The sequence below is a fragment of the Myxocyprinus asiaticus genome, chromosome 35 (assembly GCF_019703515.2).
Source record: "Myxocyprinus asiaticus isolate MX2 ecotype Aquarium Trade chromosome 35, UBuf_Myxa_2, whole genome shotgun sequence".
NCBI classification, from domain to species: domain Eukaryota; kingdom Metazoa; phylum Chordata; class Actinopteri; order Cypriniformes; family Catostomidae; genus Myxocyprinus; species Myxocyprinus asiaticus.
In genome coordinates, this window is record NC_059378.1 from 34002727 (window position 1) to 34030125 (window position 27399).

The window sequence follows — 27399 nt, forward strand, 5'->3', positions numbered from 1 at the left end:
TAGTCATTAAAACATTTACTTCTGTGTTCTGCATGATTTTTGCAATTTGCACAGACCAAAAAAAAATCAGAAGAAATTCCCAAGATTTGGGCAGGGCTGTACTCATAATAGATATTAAGCGGGACGTGCACCCCAAATACTGTATTCAGAATATTGGTTGATCAATATGAGTTTTTCAATTACCGACTGATGAAAGCATTTTGAACTTTTACATATCTTACACACTGTAAAACTTACATAACTAATCTTGAATATTTCGTAAAACCTTTCAACTGTGGTATGAAGAGTCATAGAGTTCAAACACACTTTAATGCACAGAGACACACATTTATTCATTTACACACACCAGGAAGGAAGAGGCAAGTTTGGATCTCAAAAACCTGACCAAACACACACCATCTCACACACTTAAACACACTTTACACAGGCCACAAGCAGACATCAGACACTGGCTGTATTCTTGGCATGGTTGCGTAATCACCTATATGACTAACAGGGTTACCTTTGAGTGTGTGTGTGTGTGTGTGTGTGTGTGTGTGTGTGTGTGTGTGTGTGTGTGTGTGTGTGTGTGCACACGCTGTGCTCATTTAGACTAATTAGTCACGTCTACAGCCCTTCTGTGCTGTTAGAAGAGGCGTTGTTGTTGGTGGCGTGTGTGTGAGTGAGAAACTGAATTACAGACAGAGAGAGAGAGAGAGAGAGAGAGAGAGAGAGAAAATGGGGTCATTTTAGGCAACAACTCTAACACTGAAAGTCATGAAAATCCTTTACTAACTTAAAGACGATCACACAAAACACACACAGCACCTAGACGTGGATGATAACATCACAGTTCAGCTTATTACACTTATGACCGTTCCTGTCAACAGCTTGGCCTGAAATCCATTCAAAGCATGTGATTGAGAAGGGGTTGTAATCAATGGATGTATATTGAGCCCATAGATCAATATACAGCGGCACACACAAACATACATCATCATTGTGACATCAGTTCATGCTTACATGAATCAGTAAGGGGACACTTTTTTCAAATGAGCAACAAATAATGAGTGAATCTGGTCAAGCACATCCTATTTAGACATTTAGAATAAAAATAAAAGGGATAAAAAAAATATATTTAGCTTGAAGACAACGACAGTTGTAGAACCATTAAGATGTTTTATAGTGTGACATTATTCTTGTGACGTTTCTTCATAATGTTTCCCCAAAATTCATTAGAAAAACTGCCAGTGCTATCTGTTTTAATTTGTACAAGTCTAATCCATTTTGATTTTTTAACAATTCATATTAATTCATCACACCGTTTTACACGCTATTTTTCCATGACAGCATATTACTGTAATGAAAAAAAAAATACTTATTATTGCATTGTGAAAACAATGTACACAGCAAGAAGGTAGTTAAGTACCTTTAGATATTTTTAACTATTTGCTGATTTAGAAAAAAAAACAAATTAACTATTGAATAATGCATTACAGTAGAATAACAGGAATCACCCAAAAAAACCTAAAAAAATAAATAAAACATCTCTAAACAAATAACGCTGATGTCAATTTTAGGGGGAAAATGTGCTTAATTATTATGATTATACAACAAAGCAAAATTCCTAAAAACAGACTTCATTTTCTTTACGCAATTTATAATTTCTTTTATTTTCCCATTTGATTTAGGGGTGAAATGTGACCTGGACATGTTTACATCAGATTCACCCAGATAGGAACAAGATACACACATAATTTAGGAATAAATCATCTCTAAATGATTGAGTCTCACTGTTGCCTGGTTTATTAGTCTACTTTAGATATGTTCCAAATCTGAATTGCCCTTCCGATGTTATGTTTCTCAGTGGTAAGGTTTAGATTACTTCACAAAAACACACTTTCAAAATGACTGCTTAAATAAGGGAATATGGGAGTGGATGGTTGGGCAACATCTAGCCTCCATTCTATGATAGCATACGACAACATGTTTCGACAACAAGGAAAGATATTACACTGGCAAAGTGCATGATCATCCTGATTTCCTGCCTTCGCACTCTGCTGGGACTTTCCTTGCTATTTTCAGAAAGAAAAGTCAGATTTCGCAGGTATTTGGATGAGGCAAGCACACAAACACACAATGAGTCACGTGCAAACTCCACCCTGAAGGCGTTTGGCTTTTGTGGTATGAGGACATAAAGCCTGATGGGTGTGTAAAGCAGACAAGTGATCACATGTGTGTTTGTGTGTATTTTTCCATATGATTCATTGAGATAATAGACGCCATAGTAAAACGGGACCAAAAGAGTCACCAGAGCTAAGGAGATGTTTGGCAAGACATCATGTGAATGAGGAGGCGGCTTTTACTACCAGGAATCACACGAGTGTTATTTTTCCCTCAATTAACCCTTTAAGCTCAGATGGGATCACCGGCAGGCAGGCAATTTATTTTTACCAATATATTAATAACTACAGTCTTGACCAACACAAAATAAGTATTGTTTTAAAGCTTAGAAGCTCTACTTTACAATGCCTGTAGGCATTATTACAAAAACTGAACAAGTGCTTTGAAATTTGCAGACAAATCAGAAGTGTTCCGTTTTTCTAACTTATAAAACAATTTGCACTGTACATATTACTGTAATCGGTAAAAATATCAAAATTATCAAATAGTCGTATCATATGATGTTGGAAAGTTCTCAAAGAGTAGAATACAACCAGCCTATTTGTTTTACTCACAGACAAAAATATAGCAAGTAATAGCTAAATATAAGTCTTAGAAATACATGTTTCACGTGAACCCATATGCTGCATTTTCGCTTATAACTTTGCGAAACATTAACAGAACATAAAATATCAAATTACATTACTTAAAGGAGGCCATTTTCTTTAAAACAAGCCAACACACAAAGTAATCGGATGCAGAGATCATTACATAACCCACACAAAGTACAATGTGCAGACAGCATTTTGCTATCTGGCTACAAACAAATTAGCTTTTCTGGATCAGATGACATCATCAGAAATGCTGTAGCGTCATGGAATGCTAAACCAATCGGACTGGGTTCAGACTGCTTCAACCAATGGTGATAGTCCTCCATATTTGGGAAGAGAGTCATGTGATCAATCACTAATTACAAATGGCCACCAGGAGATGGTGCAAGGTACATGACACAGACTCAATGATGACTTAAATGGCACAGAATGAAGCTCATTCTGTGAAATCTCATTACTAAAATCATGTCTGCATGCTATGCAAACCTTTAGTCATTGTTGTGTTTGCATGTCTAATTAGTTCTTATGCACAACTATTATGTTTTATATGTTCGAAGAGGCACTTGGACACTTGGTGACGTTTTTGGACAGTAGTATAAATTATTTTTCCAATGCTATAGATTTTGAGTTGAGTTTTCTCGTATCAACACAAAATTGTACTCACAGGTGACATGACTAGGGACAAAACAAAAGCTTTTTTTTGTAGCCACCTTATTTACACCCTGAGGTATTTAATGTAAAATCAGAAAACTAAGAAAAAAGTACATTTTTGGCTCAAGTTTTTTTTGTGATTTTTCAGCTGTTTTTTAGGCTGAGAGTCTCAGAATTTATCCTAATGTGCTGTATATCATAAATAAATAAATAAATAATACCATGATACCAAAGACTTGATCCTCATTTTTGTCAAATTATAAGCCTTTAATTTTGGGGATGCCACTGAAACTAGAACTCTTTATAAATACCCTCAGAGTTTAAAGGGTTTTTAATAATCCAGAGCATTGTTAATTGGATACAGTAGCTTACCTTCTCTTAAGGGTCATTTAGAGTTGTTTACTATTTGATTAAAATATCCTGCAGGCCTAAACACACGCGTTAACAATAATCCACTGTGTATCATTTAGGATAGACTTTTAAAAAATACAGAAATCTCATATTATACCCCAAAAAAGAAAAAATTAAATAAACTATACAAAGAAAATACATTAAGCATATTTACGGTACCATAACAATTTTTTGCATTATGACATTATGTGACACATTATGCATAACTGCCATATTTATCATTACCGTAATGCTTCTGGACATTTTGCTTTTGAGTTTTCTTGTAATTTCTCATTATTCTTAATTTGGTTTCTCATTAGATACACATTACATAGAAAAGTACTGGCCTGCACTTTACAAGAAGGTTGCATTTGTTAACATCAGTTAACATAAACTAACAATGAACAATACTTTTACAACACTTATTAATCTTGGTTAATGTTAATTTCAATATATACTAATACTTATTGTGAATAAAATATGGTTAACATTAATTAATGCATTATAAACTAGCGAACTAACAATATTCAATAGTATTTTTATAAATTAACATTAATAAAGATCAATAAATGCTGTTAAAATATATTATTGTTAGTTTATTAACCCTAATGCATTAACTAATGTTAAAAAATACAACCTTACAGTGTAAGCGTTACCAATTACTGTAATGCAGTAATTTGTTTATAAAAATAAAAGCATAAAAGCTTTGTAAAGCTTTACTAATATATATATATATATATATATATATATATATGCTTAAATGTCACGAAAATAATGTCCAAATGCAAAAAATAAACAAATAAATAATAATAATAGTCCAAAAAATATGCCTCAATTCTTTTTTCTTCATGATTTTGGGTTGGGTTGAAATATGACCCTGATATGTTCTTGACAAGTTAAGATTCACTGCTATTGTTTGGTCAGCTGTCAAGTGATGACATAAATAATCCATTTTCTACAGCAGGGCTATTCAACTGGCGGCTCGCGGGCCAAATCCGACCCGTTTGAAATTTTCAGTGGCCTCCGTGAGGTTGAGAGCTGTCATAGGGACAGTTCACACTGAACACGTTTTGTGTCTGTTCATGCTGCTTTTCAATTGTGTTCCTAAGTATATTCACGCTAGACGGACGTTATGCCACATCTCAATGTTTTTACAGTCTCGTGCAATAGCGCCGCGTTTTTTAGACTCTTTCAGAGACTGCGCTACGAATGATCATTATCCATCATTCTGACAGAATGGGAAGATTAAAGAACTAAAATCATGGAGACAGAAAAGTTCTGTTCATAAATTTGGTCAAGAAAACATTTGATTTGGAAAGTCAAAAGTTTAAATCATTACATATATAATAAACTTAGATTTGTGTAATGTCTCATGCAACTTCACCAACAAACAAGGTACATGGAGAGAGCAAATTTCTCCATATATAACAAACTTCACTGTTGTTGTTTAATAAAATTTTTATTATCATTCTTAATTACTCTCTCTCATAAACACAGATGTTTTATTGATATAGTAAACAAATATTATAGACCTACTATAACACATTATTCTTGGCCCACATGCCCTGAAGATTGTTCCATCTGGCCTACTTGTCAATCAAGTTGAATAGCCCTGATCTACACTATGATGACAAAACATTGATTTTCCTCTTTATATTAAACTAATAATCATAATGTGGTCTGTCTCTTCTTGAAATCATATATTAACATTTGAATTCCATCTGAGCTGTGGTGCAATGGTTATCTGGGCCAAATATTTTGACCTCTGGTTCTCATAAGAGAGGTCCAAGTTTGAATCTGGCCTACGATGTGTCCAGATCCCATTTGCCCTCTCTCTCCCAACAATTTCCTATCTATTTTAAATATATATGATCTGATAAATAAGACAAACAATGCTGGCTTTTAGTGCCCTCTAAAAGATGTTATGTCTTGATTAACTTTTGGTATGATTTACTATTGGTATGATCTAAATATGATCTGTTGTGTACCTGGGTACAAGGGAGTCTCCTCCTCTGAGCGTGGTTGGGTCCAACTCAAATATGGAGGAGATGTCACTACCGTCGGGAACGGAAACAAGAGTGTACATGACCTTTTCGTTGGGCGTGCGCAGACGTGCTCGTAGGGCTTCGTGTTCCAAGTCCAGCTAATGGTGAGAAGAGACCAAGTAACCATGGAGACTGACACACATCACATGTTTTTACTGTTGTCATTAGCTCATGAGACAATCTTGGAATTGTGGCATATTTATAACTCTGCATGTGACTTTAAATTCCTCAAAGTGTTCATGCGGTAAAATGTTTGCACGTACAAGAATGTGATGTATGCCAGCAGAATATGAAATCTCTCCATCAGTCATACATATTGGGTTCTGGCACAACAAGTTTTGCATTTCCATTTCTTGACCAGTAAAAAAGCTCATTGTTGTTCTTCCTTGGTCATTTACAGAGAAACTCATAAGAAACTTACACTCAATATTATAAACCTTCCCTTAAGCTCTGTTATTACTAAATTAAACGATTAACTTGGAATCTGTGTACAAAGCTTCAGCAGTACATTCACTAGCTTAACAGAAGCTATATCCTAGTTATGGTCTTACACTGCCATCTACAGGCTTTGTGTTGCACTGTTCACACTGGTTTACCGGTAGCAATAATGCCATCTTGTGGTTGGTTAAAAATAGATTCTAGAATTTAACAACAACCACAGACAAAAAGCAATACATTATTAGACCTGTCTATTGTAATTGATAGAAGTCCTATCAAATGTGATCATAGTTTTCTCACACTACTTTTCCACAATGATTTGCTTCTGTTCAGATGATTTATCTAATGTGAAATTTAGATAAATTAACATATGATCAAAAAGACTATCAAATAGGTGCACAAAAATACACAACAGCACATACAGTACCAGTCAAAAATTGACACATGGTTGAATGATTCTCATGATTTTTGAGGGGCCTTTTGATCTAAATGCAAGAAATTAGTTGCACAGGCAATTATATTGTTCCTGTGTATAATGTTTTGTAAATATATATACTGTGTGTGTGTATATTATATATATATATATATATACACACACACACACACACACACACATATATATATATACATACACACACACACTATATATATATATATATATATATATATATATCATCTTTATTTATATTTTAATATATAAATGGATGTAAATGGATGAATTGTAAATGGATGAATTGTAAATGGATGAATTGTAAATGGATAGTGAAGAAAAATAGAGCTTTAATCTAGACAAATTGTGGATTCTTTAAAGAAGCTAAAACATCAGATTGCATTTAATTGTCACTATGTAATAACCATACTTCCATTTGAGTTATTTCATAGATTTGATTACTATTATATATGGAAAATTGCAATAATAGAGAACGAGCAGGTGTGTGCAAACGCTTGACTGGTAGTGTACAGTATGTGCAAAATCCATACAGAATTATTTAGCGTGGCATTATGCAAAAAGCGTCATGGGAGACTGAACAATACTGGGCAGGCTTTGATTTCTATGTTGCAAAAAGCAAAGAATGCATGATGTTTATACACAGAGATCAATGTATATAATTATAAGGCCAGTGGTACATATCAACAGGTGATAGAACATGACTCTAATTAAAATGCAACACGAATAGCTGACAGTACCTGAAAGTTAAAGACTGAAAAATCCACCACCTGAGCAGGAAACAAAATTTGGCCAGCAGTTAAGCTTCAGTGCACAGCACAAACACATGCACAAGAATGCCAACTATTTAAGAGATAAAGCACTGATAAAATCACTTACAGATGACCGCGATTCCTGCGACTCTTCCTCATAGTCAGGGTTTACCTGTGAACAGGTAAATGTAAACAATCTTAGCAAAATATCCTAAAAATGAAACCACTGAGCAGAGAAATCTGATCATACTTTTTGACAGGAAATTTTAACATCGACAGGAAATTGATTGCTTTATTAGGCACAACCTAATAAAGAAAGTCTGCTTCCCGTTCTTTACATTTTGTCCAGATACATTTTTAGAACAACTTAGCATAAACTCTTTGTTGAAGTAATCTTAAAGGCAACATGTAATAAAATCTGACCCTATTTACTTTCTTAATACATTTTCCATGTTTTATTGTGAACGATTCATCAGTGCACATTATTCCACTGGAAAAAAATAAAATGTCTTAATCTTTTATCAAAAGGCAACAGAAATTGAGTTCCAGTTCAGCTGATATCACCAAGCCCTCTTATTTTTAAACCGCTCCTCTCCGACAGTCTGTCAACAGAGCCCTTTAGAGGAATAGGAGGGAATTTTTTTTGGTTCCCTCGCAGTAACTTTGTCTTCTAGGGCTGGGCGATAGGATGATGTTATTGGATAGCAACAATGTCTTACAAAGATCCCGATGTCGACTGCGATGACACTCATTGACAGACGATGATTGACAATATCAGGGAATGCCAAAACCATGGATCTGGGAAGTCACCAAATATTTTAAACAGTAGCCCAGGTTTGTGAAACTAGCTCCCACCACCCGCAAAATGCGACGAGGCTGAATCCAGTCTGCAAGCTCCTCGTCCAAATGCGTTTCATGCGCTGGTAATTTTGCTCATCAACCCACAACAGGCGAGCAACATACGTTTGAAGAAACACACTTTATTATATTTTTAAGAACAGACAAAAGAAAAGTCGTCAATGCTTGTGTCTGATTCGCTGTTTGTTCAGAGGCGTGAGCATAAGCATGTCTTGTGGAACAAGCGCATGTAAAGAGTTTTCACTCTATTTTCATTTTGATTTCTCTATTTCTACTTTCAGTTTCATTCGTCTGAAAACTGAATAATGTAGACTATGAGAATGCCACAAATTATCTTCGATCATCTCAGAAGGTGCTGTGAGTTTAGTTCGCTTTATTTCCGTGCGGTTGGCATGCATTGTGAATGCAACTCTGCAGGTTCAGTAGTATATATCTTTGTATTAAAGAAACAAAGACGAAAATGATTAAATCATAAAATAATACAAGACACATTCACCTTGAACCCAAAATGACAATGTAATCGCATATTGCAATATTTTTTAAGCCGATTATCGTTAAAATAATTTTTACATATCACCAAGCCCTATTGCGTTCACTCAAAATAATTTCTGCATCCCCTCACATTCAATTTTCCATTCTCTCACAGTACGTTTTGTGTTCCCTCACAATAAATTTTGCGTTCCCTCTGAATAGTTTGTGTTCCCTCACAAAAATTATTGTGAGGGAAAGCAAAACGTATTGTTAGGGAACTCTAAACATAATGTGAGGGAACGCAAAACTTACTGTGAGGGAATGTAAAACTTATTATGAGGGAACGCAAACTATTCCGAGGGAATGAAAACTTATTGTGAGGGAACGCAAAACATTCTGTGAGGGAATGCAAACATTTGCGTTAGTGAACGCAAACTATTCCGAGGTAATGAAAAACTCATTGTGAGGGAATGCAAACTTTTTCGATGGAATGCAAAACTTATTGAGTACCCTCACAATAATTTTTGCATTCCCTCAACGTAAATGTTGCGTTCCCTCTACAATAAGTTTTGCATTCCTTCAGACTAGTTTGCAATCCCTCTGAATAGGTTTCACAAAATGTATTGCGAGGGAACACAAACTATTGCCAGGGAATGCAAAACTCAGACACTTTCAGAAAATAAATTCCCTCCCTGTCCTCTAAGGGGCTCTGTACTTGACATATACAGAACCATTTTCATGATCTAATTAATTCCCAATGGAAAAAAATTAAATCCTGCTATACATTTTTCTCTCATTGAATCAAATGCTTTACTCTGAAATACATCTACATAAGGAAATAAAATGTCTTGTGAAACCCATTTCATGTTGATTTTAAAGTTTATCTGGCTACACAATCTGACTTTTAAGACATGAAAGGTAGCAAGCTAAAACAATATCCCAGGCATAAGCCAAGATAACCTCAAACTTAGCCGACTTACCAAGTTAAAAAAAAAAAAGGGTTGCAGGTTTATTTAAAGCTGCACTATGTGAGATTTACCAATTTGGGGTCTGATGGAGCTAACACTAGCTCAAAATCTTGGGGGCATTCAAAATTTCAAAGCATGCAGTTTTTAGGCTCAGAAAGTCTAGAGGAAGTTAGTAAAGTTCCCTACCCAGTGGGAGAGGTTAGTGTTGATCTGGGAAGACCTGGGAGAGGATCCAGAGATAGCAGAACACACCTCACTCACCTCTGCTGCCAGGTAGTGTCCAGTGGCCAAGTGTTTAAACCTGAAAAGACTGTTCCAGTAGCCGGCGCCACCACGACATGGATCATGATGAACCACCTGAAATATGAGATATGAGGTATAAATGTCAATAGGGAGCCAGCACATGATGCCAAAGGTACTTTAAAGGGATAGTTCCCCCCCAAAATGAAAATGAAGTCATCATTTACTCACCCTCATGTCGTTCTTCTGTGGAACACAAAAGGATATGTTAGCCTGATAGCCTTAGTCACCATTCACTTTCATTGTATTGAGAAACGACGCAATAAAAGTGAATAGTGACTGAGGAAATCAGTCCCTGACATTCTGCTTCTGTGCCCCATGGAAGAAAGGAAGTCATACAGGTTTGGAACAATGAGAATGTGAATAAATGATGACAGAATTTTCATTTTTATTTAAAAAAAAATTTGAATTGTCTCTCAACCTCATTTGGGTTCCCACACCTTTTGAAAAATGAATTTCCATGACTTTTCAGTATATTTTTTTCAGCTGTATGTGATTACTGGATAATTATTTTACAGCGTGTTTTTTACTGTGTAATTAAATTGGTTAGTTAGTTAGTGATTTTAAACCATGCCAGCTTCCATGGATATTTTCATGGTGAGAAACCAGTTAAAATATATTAAAAGCTAGAATGGTAATTTTTTTTTAATGTAATTATTTGATAGAGCTGCTTGTACATACATACTGTTTTTTTTTTTTTTTGTTTGTTTTTTTTACTATAGTGATTAATAAAAGTAACTTGTAATATGTGTACCAAGGTCCTGTAAAATAAAGCTAATTAAATATTTTAGAGCTTAGCATAACAAGCAAATTTAGACTTCATAACATTTTCATGGCTTTTCCAGGACTGGAAATCACAGTTATAAAATTCCCTGATATTTCCACGTTTTCCATGATCATGGGAACCCTGCTCACATTGCTTGAATCGTGGATGATGTTATTTTGTAGTGGAATTAAAAAAAGAAGCTAGCTTTAAATGTTGTCAAACTATCTGTAAAAAAAAAAAAGAAAAAAAAAAAAAAAAAGAAAAGGGGGGATCTTACAAGTGTCATGAACGCACCAGATTTATACATATTTTAACATATTTAGGATTACATTTCAGAACTTAAATGTCAGTCTTAATTTTTGGTCTGCTCCTCACACAAAGCAATTGTATGCCTAGGTTGTATGAACTACTTTTATGGTGCTTATTTTTCATTGTGGAGCTTAAGTGCCATAGTCACCAAGCACTTCCATTGTGTGGAAAACAACCACCTTGACATTCTGTCAGTTAACTTTTATGTTCCATGCAATAAATAACACAATTTGTGTTAGTACGACACGAGGGTAAGTAAATAATGACCATTTAAATTTTTATCTCTCCCTTTTAGAAAAAAACTATTTCAATAAAGTACAACCTGGCACTTACCTCCACTTCCCACAATGCTTTACTGCTGGTAGCAGAGGTGGCAGACTGGCGGCCGGTGGTACGCAAAAACACATACTGCTTCTTCCTGTGCTCGTCACAAGTGAGAAACTTCTCCTGCTCAGCGTGGAATAACCGCACCACATCACCCTTAGCATCCAGAAAGACAGGGAGGAATTAACACCATCACAACCAAAACACTGCCTCAGCAAACTCCAAAACTCACATACAGTAGCTGAATGGTTAAAGGGATAGTTCACACAAAAACAAAACGCTGAACATAAAAGAAAATGTTAGGCAGAATGGTAGCCTCAGTCACTATTCACTTTCATTGCAATAGTTTTTTTATTACAATGAAAATGAATGTTGACTGAGGCTGTCAGTTCCTTACATTCTGCCTCCTTATGGGTTTCACAGAAGAAAAAGTTATACGGCTTTGGAACAATGTGAGGGTGAGTAAGAGATGACAGTGTTTACATTTTTGGATGAACTATCCCTTTTAACACTAACTCCATGACAAATGGTTAATATTTCCTATGTATCTGTGATGCTTTTACCCCTTTAAGAATGGCTTCCTTGTTGTCGCTCCATTTCATAAATAAAACGATCTTCCAACTAGTGTTGCAGTTCACAGAGTTCACCTTGAAAGAATGAATTAGAAAAAGGAAGATAGAGAGACTGTGCAAGAGGAAGAATGTCATAAGATAAACTATGGCGTTTGTTAGGCAGAAGCACTACTAAAAACCCTCATTTACAACACAGAGACATTCTAGAAAAGAAAATGACAAAATAATTAGCCATCGGACTAAAAGCCTTCATACAAATGCTCTAATTGCATGAATAGTACAGCAAATGCTGATTTGGAGGACATTACAGCTGGTTTACAGGCAATCTTCCCCTTTATACAGCACTTACAAAGCTCTTAATAGGAGAAGAATTGCCCTAATAGTCTCATTCACAATCACACACACAATAAAGCAGATCAACAACAACAATAAAAGCTATTAAACTTGAAGAAAAGCTGAAGGAAAAAAAGACAAACCTCATTGCAGCCAGGATTGTCAACCAATTGATGGCTGCTGGCGTGGAGAGGCTGTCCGGCATTTACAGGATTCAAAACCACTTTATCCCCAATTACAACCTGTGAGAGAGAAAAATCTAATCCATCACATACACTTGAAACAGACACTGATATACACAAGGTCCGAAAGTAACTCTTTCAAGTACATAAAACAAAGTACTTGGCAGTTGGTCAGTAAGTACCCATATTTTCCGGAAATAAAGTTGTACCTGAATGCAAGTCATAAATGGTCAAATTTGCATTGTTCAGAGAAAAAAACAAAAAACAGATAAGTCGCATCTTTGTATAAGCTGCATTGACAGAGGTTAAATGCACTAGGTCTGCTTTGGTGGCTTTTCAAGCTTGTAAAGACTGACAACAGTGCGAGCCAATAGCATTCGTGTGCAGGATGTGAAGCAGCATATCATTGGTTCAACCCACTGAACGAATATGCCCCTTCACTTAAAAAGTGAGGATCAGGATCTGTTGACCAACTGAAGGAGAGGAGGAGGTATGTCTTCTGTTTACTTCGGTAATCTCATTTAACCCAAAAGTGAGTAAAAGTGACTGATGACGTTACAATAACATCAGGATGTCATTTAATCACTTACAATTATTTTTAGGCTGATACTGTTGTCTTTTTGTATAGTCAGTTTCACAAAATGATTGCTATGCTTTGTTGTCATTTGGGGAAAAAATGCTTATGATGCTTAAACACTCTCCTGATTTCTCTTAGTATATTTGTAGAAATGCAAATTTTTTAAAATTATAATTAGACTTGTTTCAGTTGTGAACAACTCAGTGCTTAAACAATGGTTTAATGACTCACTCAAAACACAAAAAAGGTTCATTTGTTGCCACCTGCTGGTTAAGATGTCACTGAACAAATCAAAAAACATCATCTAGTGTTAATTCACTCCACTAAATAAATGTGAATTTTATTGTAGCAAGAGGTTTTTGTGGTGTTTGATATTACTTTAAACTACAGAAGTTGTGAAATTACTGATTCATATTATATTTTTTTTTTCAATAAACAGAGAACAAAAAGGAATTAGGACAGATGAAACATGTTGCCAATAAATAGACAGATCCAATAAAATATGGTTTGTCTGTATTCCACAAGCAATTTCGTTTTTATATAACTTTGTTTATTATAGAAAATAACAATATTCTGAATGAATATTATATGGTTAGCTTAAAGATGACAAACCATGTTTAAAAAACAAAACACTATCTATACAATAGAACAGAATACATTAAATGCGTAAATCTTACAGTGTCACTGGGGGCTGAGCCCGCCTAAGATTGAAATCCTAGAATCGCCCCTGGTTTATTTTATATTTGTATTTACTGTGTGTTTAATTAAAATAGTGCAAGAAATTGGCATCGAGGCATTTCATTATTTGACAGTTTTTAGCAATCTGGACTTCCAGAGCCCCCAGTAAATAAACACAAGACAAATGCAAACATGTATAACCCATTTATTGGGATTCTAAGGTCGTTTTGAGCTATTACTCCACCGAAATGCGTAAATACGGGTCCGGCATTACAGGCTCATGGACACGCGCACAAAAGCACTGCTGCTGAAGAAAATCCTAGGGGAAACACTGCAATGTGCTTCACAAATCAGACTGAAATGAACTTTGACCTTGTTAAAAACATACTTCAGAGACTCTTTTTTAGCACCTTCAACAAAATGCGAAATAGAGAAAAACTTCCAACAGAGCAGATTGCAACAAGGGGAAAAAAACTCACAAAAAGCCACCACTTAAAAAAATTAAATGCCTTTTTTTTTCGTCTAGTAGCAATCACTTCTTCAGCTGTTGGCATCGGTCCACGTACGAATAAGAGAAAAGCAGTACAGCTGAGCAGAATAAGCTAAGGCGTGGGTTTGTGGAAAGCCTATCAAAAAATATCTGTCATGGGTTAAAGCCAGCAAATCCATGGAAGACCGTTCTGAAAACATTCAGCACACAACTCTCCTCTTCTATAGGCAGAGATTCTCTTAGCTAACTAAAGCAACTGGGTCATAAACAGGGCAAACTATGTACTGGTATGTTACTCTTTTGAAACCAGATGGCACATTTTAGAGTTGGAAAAAGCTTAAAATTGAATTGCACATACAAGCTACACTTACATACAGTCATTTGGTTCTCAGATTGCATATTTTACCAAGAAAAAAACACTGAAGCCCAACTTATAGTTGTCTCTGCATACTGAGTTGGGATAGGAGAACATTTTGACGATAAAAGACATCTTAAAGGTTTGGTTCAGCTCTGTTTCAAAGTACTGCAGAGGCTTTCTGAGACAGAGGCTTAGTGTCAGCTGAGTTCTCCCACAGAGGCCATATTTAATGGCATTAGCAGGGGAAGTCAATGCTGTAAGTCTGACATCATGTAACTAAAAGACTCTTTACCCCAGAGATCGACAACAGATGACACACCATTAGTCCCACTGAAAACCAAATCATTCTTCACTAACAGATGTAGTGACATATGATGTAATGGTCACTGTTCTTGGCCTGTTTATGTTTTAGACTGTATATTTTGCATACCGTATATTGATTACATATTCTTAGATTGTATATTTTGTTCTTACAAGTTAAGACTATAGCTCAGGCCATTCCAAAACACTTGGGGTTCAGTTCAGAGCAAAATAATACAATGTAAAAAGAGACCCTGCGGGGAAAAGGGAACCAATCGTATGTTCGGACCAATCAAATGAAGTGTAAAAACAACGTTGTTTAAGCAATCTATTTGAACCAATTTTTTGGAAGCAAGCCAATCTATAGCACAGAGCCAGTAATTTGCCAAAATGGGATGGCAGGTGGTAATTTGGACTGTATGGGTTTCCACTCACACTGTCTCCTATGGAGCGGAGCTTGTAGAAAGGCTGAATGTAGAACCAGGAGCCCTCGTTCCCCGCCGAGTCCAACGTCACACGCATGGCGTTCTTCTCCAGCAAGGCAGGCAACCGTTTATTCACCGTGAGATACTTATTGCTTTTCAAATGTAACAGCTGCAAAATGGGTAATACAGAAACCAACAAACGTCTACAATTAGTACTCCAAATATATAATATTTACAAAAGACATAAAATAAATTAACATTAGTTAACTTCACTTACTAACCTTGGCTAATGTTAAATTCTACATATACTAATACATTTTAAAAATTAAACATTATATATTATTTAATGCAGTATGAACTAACATCAACAATTGTAAATTAGCATTAACCTAAATTTATAGAGCCAGCAAAAAAAACATTGTTCATTGTTAGTTCTTGATACCTCATGAATTAAATACGTAAATAGAACAAATAGAACTTCATTTTTAAAGCTTTACCAGTATTACTAACATACTTTCAATTATAAGATCACATGTTGAGGTCACTGTCTTTAAAACATACTGCAATATAAATTATGCAGCGCAATCATCAATGCACTAAACTAACATGGAACAATGGATTTCTGTCCTACCAAGTCTATGAGATCCCTGGTTTCCATATGCCAGCTGGCTGTCCTACCTGAATAACATTTCCATACTGTATCACCGTTCCTAGCAGCTTTCGGTTTTCAGATTCATTCTGTTTTTTCTCTAGATCCGCAGCATGCTAAAAAACAGACATGAAAATGCAGTTTAAAAGTACAGAAATATATACAATAACATAAATGAAAACTTTGGAAAGCTTTAGTCAATTTTTGAAACATCAACATTTCAATCTACTGTGTACCGCTTATAGTATGTGATTTATGTAATGAAAATTACATTTACATTTTGTCATTTTGCAGACGCTTTTATCCAAAGCGACTTACAAATGAGGAACATAGCAAGCAATTTGTCATACAAAGTTCAACAACATCTGCAGTATTGTACTGCCAAGTTTTTAATGTGGCTGGAGTAGTATGGAGGGGGGGGGAGGGGGTTACGGTAAGTGCAAGTTCAATAGTAAGTGCAATTAGTGTGGATTGGTTAAGTGAACAGAGAATGTGAACAAATGTGAAACAGACTTTGAGCCTCTTTGTTATTGGACCACTAGGCGCTGTTATGTGTCTTCCCGGAGTCATTACACTGACACACGTCACAAACAGACACACAACAGTGCTAGAGCCGTTCAACCAATGGGAGCGAACAAGCTTAGCATAAAATTAAAAAAAACAGCATAACGCGGCAGTCCCTTAAGGTGCGGTCACACATACCTTTGCACTGTGAAATTCCACGGGTGAAGATGACATGGATGGATGCTGAGGACATGTGAAATGAGCAGAAAAAATAACTGCCAAGCAGCTTCTTTTTAATGCTGCACTTCATACTCTGGCAGAGTTACGTTAAAAAGAAACTCAACGCTCAAATTATATCCTCATCCATTGTGTATTCAGTGTAGCTGTGCACTAAGTGTTAACTCAATAACTGCAATGGTTCTTGACAATAAAACTCTTTATTGCTCCATAACATTCAACACGGCAGATCCTCTTTCCATAGGATGCCTGACTCTATCAGCTCACAGAAAAACGCGCTAACGCAAAAACGGTGCTCTTTGCACATGCGCAGTAAACAAAACATAACTTAACACTAAGCACTGCCCACTCAGAGGTCACTGCCAAACCAAGCAGCTTTCTATTGGTCAACGCAGCAAAAGTTTGCCACAAAGTTCACCAAACTTGAACTCCACGTGAAATCCACGAAGGGAAATTCTTCGCCACCGGAAGTCCATTGCGCAAAATTCACGATCGTGCGGATTTCCAATGAGATGAATGTATTTCACCCATGGAATATCGTCGTGCAAATGTGACCACGCCTTTAGACATTCAATGGGCAGTTCTGTCATAACACGCTAGTTGACCGCTACGCTCTCTCCTATGATAGAGCCATGGAGGTTATTTCATTAAATAAAAGAATCTCTGACAGTGCTTTCCTGTCAGTGATATAATGATGCAGAAAGGAGCTCTAATGAGCAAAACAAGCCCAGATGGGACTTGTGATAGAAATCAAGTATTTTTCAGCCTATGTAAGGCGCATGAGTTCAAAGCAGCGCTTGACGCTGGTCTTGACGCTCTGACACAAATAATGAACGCAGCTTCATGATTGCTGTAGGAAAGCAGATAGCCACAGCCTACTGGCAGATTAATATTTTTGAGGATGACAGTTTAAGAGATTTAATGCCCGTTACAATGAAAATGCAACCTATGTGGGGACTAGTTCTGTCAATTAGTCAAACTCCCACTTAGACTTTGGGAAGCGTTTAATGTTACCTCAATTTGTGAAATTTTAGTGCATTTCTACCTTTATATTGTGGAAGGCTTTGGTTGGAAAATGTTAATAAAGCATTATATTGCTACATCGTTTTCTTTCCTAGAATGGAAATAAATACATTGACAAGAAAAGTAGTATATACAGTGTCAAATTTCAGCACTTTCAAATTCCGCGATTAATTGCGATTAACTACAAAACATTATGCGATTAATCACGAATTGTTTGTAACTAGACATTGTTGAGGACAGCGATTAAGGTAAACATAAGATCTGATAAACATAACCTGTCTCAAAACCAAGAGCATTGCCTCAAGCTGCAATCTTGATGTGTCTGTAAGTTACATGTATAGTATCTATGTAGATGTATATGTCAATGTGTTTGTGTTTGTGTGTAACTCACATGCAGTTTGTTCAGTAATACTGTATCTGTGGTGCTGTTTCCACCAGGTTTTGCTGCTTTCCAAAACTGTTTCTGTGCTGAGTATCTATTCATTGGACACAGCTTGAACAGACAGTCTGGAAAGGAAAACAGAAAAACAAAAAATGCACATGGCTTATTGTTAATCCCAGAGACAATGTGACGTATTTCATTGTGCTTATTATTCTCTATGAATAAAAAAACATGAGAATAAAACATACAGATGACTGCAGGCACAACTGACTGAGACTATTTATTTTAGTTTCGAAAGAAGGGTTCAAGAAGATTTAAGTTTGAACCTGATTTGAGATCATTTTCAATACTGTTTTACTTATGATTTTTCCCACACACAGACACACACACACACACTATATATATATATATATATATATATATATATATATATATATATCATTTTATTATATATAATAATATAATAAAATACTTAGGGTTAGGGGTTATTATTATGGTTGTACAGTAATAATAATAATTGCTATAAATATAGTATTTTGATGGAAACTATGTAACCATGGTAAAATGTTACACTCTTTTCATGATGGTGAAGGACTACACTAAGGGCTGGGCTACCTGACAGCCGGTAGAAGGAAGGAAAGAGGAATGGAAGGGGAGGGGAAAGACACACAAGGGGACATGATTAAGCGTGACTGCTAAAAATAGCACTTCGTCCGCAGAGCACACTGAGAAACACGGCCAACACTAATGCTTCAGGGATTAGCGGCCAGGGAAGGAGGGGTGGGGGGAAAGAAACACTGAAGGAGGGAAGGAGGAAAGTTAGGAGCGAAGGATGTGAGGAGAAAGTGGGCCAGAGGATGACAGTGAGAAGAGAAATGGAGGGTTGATGGGACTGAGGGGCAATGCTAGGTCAAACCAGAGTGAGACGGAATTACCCTGAGCTAAACCACAGGGAAAGATAATGTCACAACAAAGCCTCAAAACGAACACTACACACCCTATCAAACAGTTATTGATCTATAAATACAAGAAAAAAAAATGCACAAATCAATAATACAACCATCAATTTGAACATTTAACATGGGTTCCCAATAGTAATGCTAATAGCATAGTATTTTTGTTGAAATGCTATTGGGGAGTAAGGAATCTACTTAGTGGTATCCGCTATGGCATGAATCATCTTCGAACAAACCCCTAGCCTCAAGTATTAAACTTCAGCACATAACACGTCCTTCTTTGTTTGTGCTATGTCTTATAGCCTACCTCAATTTGTGCATCTAATGCAAGGAGAGATGCGATACTATTTCATTTCTATGCAATCAGACTTATGCTTTTCACATGCCAGACAATAAAACAGCAGAAAAAATCTTTATGGTGCTAAGACATACAAAAATATCACCAAGAACCAAATTTCAAGGTCAAATTTTAATATCATATAATTATAATCATAATACAATAGATTAGTTATCAACCGATATGGTTTTTTTAATGGCCGATATCTAGAGAGCAGGATGGTCGAGAAGCTGATATAATATATATATATATATATATATATATTAGATGTGGCTGTCTTGTCGGGCACTTCTCACGCACCTTACAGTCTAGCTGATCCCGCAAAAGCTCAATGGGGTTAAGATCCATAACACTCTTTTCCATTTATCTGTTGTCCAATGTCTGTGTTTCTTTGTCCACTCTAACCTTTTCTTTTTTTTTCTGTTTCAAAAGTGACTTTCTTTGGCTTTTTATACACTGGCGGCCAAAAGTTTGGAATAATGTACAGATTTTGCTTTTTCGGAAGGAAATTGGTACTTTAATTCACCAAAGTGCCATTGAACTGATCATAAAGTATAGTCAGGACATTACTGATGTAAAAAACAGCACCATCACTATTTGAAAAAAAGTCATTTTTGATCAAATCTAGACAGACTCCATTTCCAGCAGCCATCAACTTATCCTTGAATAATCATGCTAAATTGGCTCTAGAAAATCACTTGCCATTATATCAAACACAGTTGAAAGCTATCTGGTTCATTAAATGAAGCTTAACATTGTGTTTGTTTTTGAGTTGCCACAGTATGCAATAGACTGGCATGTCTTAAGGTCAATATTAGGTCAAAAATGGCAAAAAAAAGAGACAGCTTTCTCAAGAAACTCATCAGTTAATCCTTGTTTTGAGGAATGAAGGCTAGGATTTCATACAAAAGGTGTACACTACAGTCTTCAAAGACAAAGGATAATTGGTTCTAACAAGGACAGAAAGAGATGTGGAAGACAGATGTACAACTAAACAAGAGGATAAGTACATCAGAGTCTCTAGTTTGAGAAATAGACGGCTATCTAAAATACAGACCAATTAATGAAGGATTCTGCTTTTGGCCGGTAAGTGCCCTCCTGAGGAAGAAACCTTTGTGCCAGTTAAGGGGTGGATTAGAAGTTCAGATTTCAATATTCTAATATAACTGCACAGAGAACTGATTGCCATCCCAAATGAAGAATATTAGTGGTGGTCAGTAGGGCTGTAGGATATATATAAATATTCGCAATATTGCAAATTAACTTGCGGTGTGATTTTAATGTACCCATTCATACAGTTCATAAAGATGCATTGAGCAAAAAATACTAGACACACTTCTGTGTGTGTTGCTATTAGATCGCCCTCCAGCTGTTTAGTGATTTTCTGCAATAGTTTTTCATTGCTAAGTTCTCCCTATCGCAAAACATTTGCATTGACACACACTCTTCAATTGGTTCTATAAACTTAGTAATTTCTTTTTTTTTTTTTTTACTTTATAACTCTTAACATACACTTAAGGTGAAGTTTTCCTAACCGTAAGGTTTACTTAAGAAAATGGCAGTTAAGGGGCTTTATGCAACACTTTTTTTAAGGGCATACTTAATAAGGAAATAAATATTGAAGGGAAATCGTAAGGGATTATGACGTTTTACCAATATAACCCCTTAAGTAACATTTAAGGGTCATTTTCGGAAACTTTCGAAACTTTAGGGTTATCTTAAGGGAAAATTACACTTAAGGTGCTTTATGCAACCAGGCACAGTTTTCACCTAATATTTATTTTGCAACAACACAAAAACCCCACCATTCAGGTTCCCATCAGGGATCACTATTGAGCAATGCCTCACATTAACTGCCAAGTGTTTTATTTTTTTTTATGTGGTCACTGAAACCAAAAAAAAAAAAAAATCAAAATTAATTAAATGAGAGAGAGGAATTGTTGGACAAAGAGTATTGTACCTGTAGTGTTTAGTCAATGTTTTGTTACAGTAAAAGCTTCACTGTTTAACACTTTTTAAAATAGCACAGCTACATTCAAACTACTGATAAATTAAGTTGGCTGGTAGTGTCACTACTTTTAGTAAGTGTTTATTCTACAACACTGTTCCTACTATAATCTTAACAATAACCTATAATTGACTCCAGTCAGGCTTCCTAAGCAACCAATTGGCCCGGTTGCTAGGGTGGGTAGAGTCATGTTGGGTTAACCTCCTCGTGGTTGCTATAATGTGGTTCTCGCTCTCGGTGGGCCACGTGGTGAGTTGTGCGTGGATGCCACGGAGAATAGCGTGACGCCTCTACACGCGCTAGGTCTCCACGGTAACGCGCTCAACAAGCCACGTGATAAGATGTGCGGATTGACGGTCTCAGAAGCGGAGGCAACTGAGATTCGTCCTCCACCACCCGGATTGAGGCGAGTCACTACGCCACCACGAGGACCAAGAGCGCATTGAGAATTGGGTATGCCAAATTGGGGAGAAAAGGGGAGAAAATCCCAAAAAATAAAAATAAATAAAATAACTTATAATAAAAAACATGATATAAACACACCATGCATAAACTCACACAAAGATCATACAATGTCTAATCAATTGTAAGCTAATAGTGCCACGAGTTGTCAAAGCTACATCAGTTCAGGACACTTTAACAGACACTATTGGACTTTTTTTTAACACCAGGCTTATCATTTCTGCAAAAGTGCCAACAGAAACAACTGTTCAATTTCTCACCTATTTTCTGTGCAAACAAAATCTGCCTGAAGACAACACCCTGAAAACTGTAAGAAGATACGTGATACACTGCCTCAAGAGACATGAAATGCGTGTAGATGGCTCCTCTATCTAACATACTTTGCTTTCTATAAAAAAAGCCTCTATAGGAAATCAAGTTAATTTCTCTTAAACCATCCTTTGTTTTGAGGCTGAAGCGTATAAACAAATTGTTTTTTTTTTTTTGTTAAAATAAAGGCTGTCAATAGAATACAATTTTTAAATGAATTAATTACATGTTGTGCTGTTAATCACAATTAATCGTATATCAATATTTATTGAGAAAGGCCCACAAATAAGGATCATTTAGAATATAATAATTAAAATAATTATAAATATAATATATAATAAATATTATAATTCAGATAAATGACATCTCATTTTAATTTTGTCGCGTCTCTCTACTTTTCAGTTGGGCTGAAACGATTAGTCGACATTATTGACAACGTCGACAACAAAAAATTGTCGACAAAAATGTTCATTGTCGAATAGTACTTTGATCTCCTTTAACATAACATGAGATCACATGAAACACTAATGATGACGCGCGAGAGCAACACTGCAGTTCACGCCTGACTGACAGTCCAGAGAAACTCTAAACTTTCCAAACAGCTTCAGGTGATGTAGATCACAAAGTATGAGGGAATTATACAAAAATACCAATTAATTAAATACAGAACCACTCTCGTTGTGGAATGAGTGGAGCTGCAGCTGCCGCTCCGCTGAAGCAAAACTTGCATGTCAAGCATCTTTAAAGGAAACACCCTGGCGTTACATCTTTAATGCAGTTATATTTAATGTGTTATAGCTTTATTAAAGCTCAAACAATAAGGAAGCAGGTCATTTCTCTGTGCGGTCAGCGCCTCTTCTATGAGTTGCGTGAAGTGTCCTGATCTAAGGGGGAGATTTAAACTGCACCCGGCTGATGCACACTCTGTCCCTGGGACGGTCATATTCGTTCCTGTCAAGCTCTAAAAATGACATAAAAGAACCATAAAAGCACCATTGAAGTAGTTCATATGACTCATGCATTTTATTCAAAGCCACTTGAAGACATGCAATAGCTCTGTGAATCACAAAAGGCTGTGTTTAATAAGTAAATATATAATATGCACGTGCAGTGCCAGCGTGTTATTGAATGGCACTGCTCTGTTGACACACACACTCGCGGCTATTTTTAGCCTTCACGCGTTGAGCAACATTTGAGCGCTACTCACGAACATCTCAGATGTAGATGCTCAATAGTTCAGTTCACTTATAATATGAATTTAGAACTAGGGTTGCAAAATTCCAGGAATTTTCAAAGTTGGGAACTTTCCATGGGAATTAATGGGAATAAACTGGAAATTTGCAAAATTACAAGTTAGCCTATAACAGGGAACTTAAATGTAGTTGGAAAAAAAAAAAAAAACACATCTTGCTGCATAATCTTGGTTAAAACAACCAGATTTAAAGCAAATTCAGTTGAATTTCTACCCTGCGCATTCCTCAATCACATGCACACAGCACACTACTTAACTATTGAAGCCACACTACTGCATTTGAGCCCAAGGACTACATCCAGTCAAGTAAGTTTTGATGATATTACTAGGGTAAATATATTTGATCTATGGTATTAAAGTTTAACTAACAAATACTAAATCAAAATGAGTTTATACAGTAGCTAGCTAGCCAGTAAATCAGATATGCTAAATGTATGCTAGCTAACACCATTTCATTGACAATTTAAGAGGCTAGCTATCATGGTGCTAGCTAGCTCAACTGTGATGCTGTTTCTTCTGCTTGCCAGTTTTCTGTTATCATACAAGAACGTAGGTTATAGTTTGATTTAGCATGCTGATTGAGAAGTGTTCATCTATTCATCTAGTCTATTTCTATTCATTTGTCCAGCATCAACTGTAAAGTATTTTTACCATTCCAGAATATTCCAATTGTTTAGCAAACTATTTATATATCTGTGTGTGGCACTGCATTAGTGTTTTTTACAAGCTTTTTTTCTAATCTTATTCTACAGAACAATGCCACGTATGCCATCTGATTTGTGGATACATTTCACCTCAACCAATGTAGAAGGCTGTGTACATTTGCAAATACTGTGAAAAGACCTATGTTAAGAATGCCACAAAGATGCAGCAGCATATAGCCAAGTGCCCAAAGTTTTTTCCAATATTTCCAAAATTCCCCAGCTTAACTTCCCATGGAAAGTTTCTGGAAAGTTTCCGGAAATTTACCGGAAATTTTCCGCCCCTTTGCAACCCTATTTAGAATGGCAACGGAGGTGCATTTTACCAGAATTTGAATAAGAAGCGAATTAAACTACTGTGAACTTGCTAACAAACAGACATACAGGACTTCCTGGAGAGTTCAGAATGTCAAAATAAAAGCCTGAAGGTTTTAAAGTTAAAGGTGCACGATTTAAATATATTGTATTTCAAATTCTAAAAGTCAATAATAATGTATTATTATTATTATTATTATTATTATTATTATTATTATTAGTTTACAAATTATAACAATATTTAAGTTTAACGGGTTCCAAAAAATAAATCTGAATGAAAAGTGAACTGATATCTTACAACTAAATTGAACAATTTAAAGTCCAGATACAAGTTTAATGTTTTTTGCCTTCTTTTCTACTGAACACTTAGACTGGAATTACTGTTACTTTTGCTGCAGCATTAACCAGTAGACTAGTTAACAATAAAGTTTTTCTTAATAGTTTGTACATTTAAATTGAAATAATGTGTAGTTAAAGGTTTGTGTTTCTTTACATGTAATTAGCGTCACTCAGTGAGGTATAGATATTCAAAACTGATTATGAAAAATCAACACTGGAGATTTCAGATATCGGAATAGAATCGGAAGAGAAAAAGTGTTATCGGTGCATCCCTACGTGTCACTGTGCATTTCTTATCGTGAAGAAAATTGGCAATACACATCTTTATTAATAAGAGAGACATTTTTTTTTTTTTTTTTGAGAGTTGAAGATAGATTGAAGTGAACAGAAAAGTTAGAGAGGGTAGTCTTCGCCCCATTATCCACGGCAACAAAATACGTTTTTTTATTTGTTTTTGTTTTGCTTTGGCTTGTTTTCCAAAATAAATATCTAAAATTCCTTTAAAACAACGTAAATTTTCTTTAGCAGCTAAACTGCAGAAGAAAACTATTTTATCTGAGAATGTCGAATATAATATTAAAAATACAAATATTTTAAAATATCTAAAAATCCTTTAAAAAAAAAAAAGATGCATTCACCCGAGAAGCAGCATAATAGATATTTAGACTTGCTTTTAGAGAATAGATCTTGAAAGTATATTTTCAAGTATATTCTATAAGTATATTTTGTCTTTACTGCACACAAAGTAGTATAACCAAGTGAAAAAACACACTTGTATACAAAATACACTTCTATTTAAGACACATTATCTTAAAGCAAGTCTAAGTATTTTATATGTTGCTTCAAGTAAATGTATCTTGTTTTAAGGATTTTTAGACCATTTTAAATTGAAAACGAAACAAAAACTCTTGATAACAACAGGATTTTTTGCAGTGAATTTCTTTACTGAATTAAACTGAATAAAAAGTATTTTTTCCCTTTAATTCAGTGAATGTCATTTAGATGTATTTTTAAAAGATGATTTTGTCCTGTTTATTGTTAGTAAGCATGTTTAATACAACCTTTTAATTGGGGGCACAAGCTGAATAATCGGTTAAGAGCTAAATGATTAATCGTTGCAATAATCGCCTTGTTCTAATAATCGTTAGATTAATCGATTATCAAAATATTAATTAGTTGTAGCCCTACTTTTCAGCACCTTTAGTCATAAGCTCTGTATTTTTAGGATGACATACCAAGTTAAACATAATCTGAAACTTGAAAGAAATTTAAAAAGTGTCTCGAAATCCCTGCATTCTGTTGTGCTCAGTCCAGCTGTCTTAGAGCGCAAAATAGTGTCTGTGGAAGGCTGTATGCTGCCTCTGTCTGCTAGTTGGTTTGACAAGGCGTGTTGCCTGTGCAGCTCGAATGCTGACTGCCCCTTACTGCATCAAGGTGATATATAAAGCTTGAATTGATCCGATGGTAGGAACTTTCCTTCATAAGTAAAATATATAACTGCACACTCTCTTACCAGTTTATTTTATTACCAACATTTTGGCTAAAAGCCTTTATCAAGGTTGATAAAGGCTTGTTGCCAAAATGTTGGTAATAAAATAAACTGGTAAGAGAGTGTGCAGTTATATATTTTAATTTTGAAAGTTTTGTCCTAACTTGCACCTACAAACTTAAGGTGTGCGTTTGCTCCAGTGTCTTTCTAAAGGTAGATTCCTTATTACAGAATTTACAAAAAGGTCGGGGGCATGATTCATTGCGTTCATTATTTTTTATATAAATCAATAACGCAAAATTAACATGTTAAATTGACAGCCCTAGGTAAAATACTTTCTACTATCCCAGCTTAATATGCAGACACAACTATAAGCAAGCCATTTGTGGGGTAAATCCCCCCAAAAAGTGTAAATATGGCTCTGTGGTAGGGATCTCATAAAATATTGATATATCGATATTTAAAAATTAGCCGACATTTAAATTAGAAGCCCAATTCGCATGCTTTCCAATTCAGTCAGTTGGCATCTGTTTAACAGTCTGGCGTAATAGCATTAGGAGATCACAAGAGGGCGATATAACGTGTATATCTCACACGTGCACACACACACACACGCGCACACACGCACACGACAAGCTGAAGCTGCACAGGAGATGGCAGTCCAAAGTTCCGAAAGGTTTTTGTACTTCAAGGATGAACAAGGTGATGTTGATGAGTTAGCATGTTAGTGAAACTGGACTATTAGAAATGGCGATGTTTATTATGCAATTTCTCTGTATGTAGCATCAAATGGTCTTTCATTCAAGCTGTCAAACCACAAAAAAAAAACATACTTGTAACTGAAAATACATTGTGTAGGCTCTACGAAAGATACATGTTCACAATAGATCATCCAGTGATATCTAGAGCAGGGGTGTCAAACTCAGTTCCTGGAGGGCCGCAGCCCTGCAGAGTTTAGATCCAGCCCTGCTCTAAAATGCCTCCTTGTAATCTTCAAGCACTCCTGAAGACCTTGATTAGCTGCTTCAGGTGTGTTTAATTAAGGTTG

General features: G+C 35.7%; 1 protein-coding gene across 5 annotated transcripts in view; it reads right to left on the minus strand.

Moving 5' to 3' along the window:
• The window catches only part of itpr1b (inositol 1,4,5-trisphosphate receptor, type 1b), a 247427-nt gene that overhangs the window by 165700 nt on the left and 54328 nt on the right, over positions 1-27399 (minus strand). For 4 of the 5 annotated variants that reach the window (XM_051673467.1, XM_051673466.1, XM_051673464.1 and 1 more), the window contains exons 4-13: positions 18193-18308; positions 16067-16153; positions 15399-15557; positions 12522-12620; positions 12037-12120; positions 11483-11629; positions 9961-10131; positions 7605-7649; positions 7466-7495; positions 5783-5937 (exon numbers count right to left, since the gene is read on the minus strand). In XM_051673467.1, the coding sequence (XP_051529427.1) occupies positions 5783-5937; positions 7466-7495; positions 7605-7649; positions 9961-10131; positions 11483-11629; positions 12037-12120; positions 12522-12620; positions 15399-15557; positions 16067-16153; positions 18193-18308 (1093 nt within the window). The remainder of the gene's footprint in view (positions 1-5782; positions 5938-7465; positions 7496-7604; positions 7650-9960; positions 10132-11482; positions 11630-12036; positions 12121-12521; positions 12621-15398; positions 15558-16066; positions 16154-18192; positions 18309-27399) is intronic. The other variant, XM_051673468.1, reaches the window with a different exon arrangement.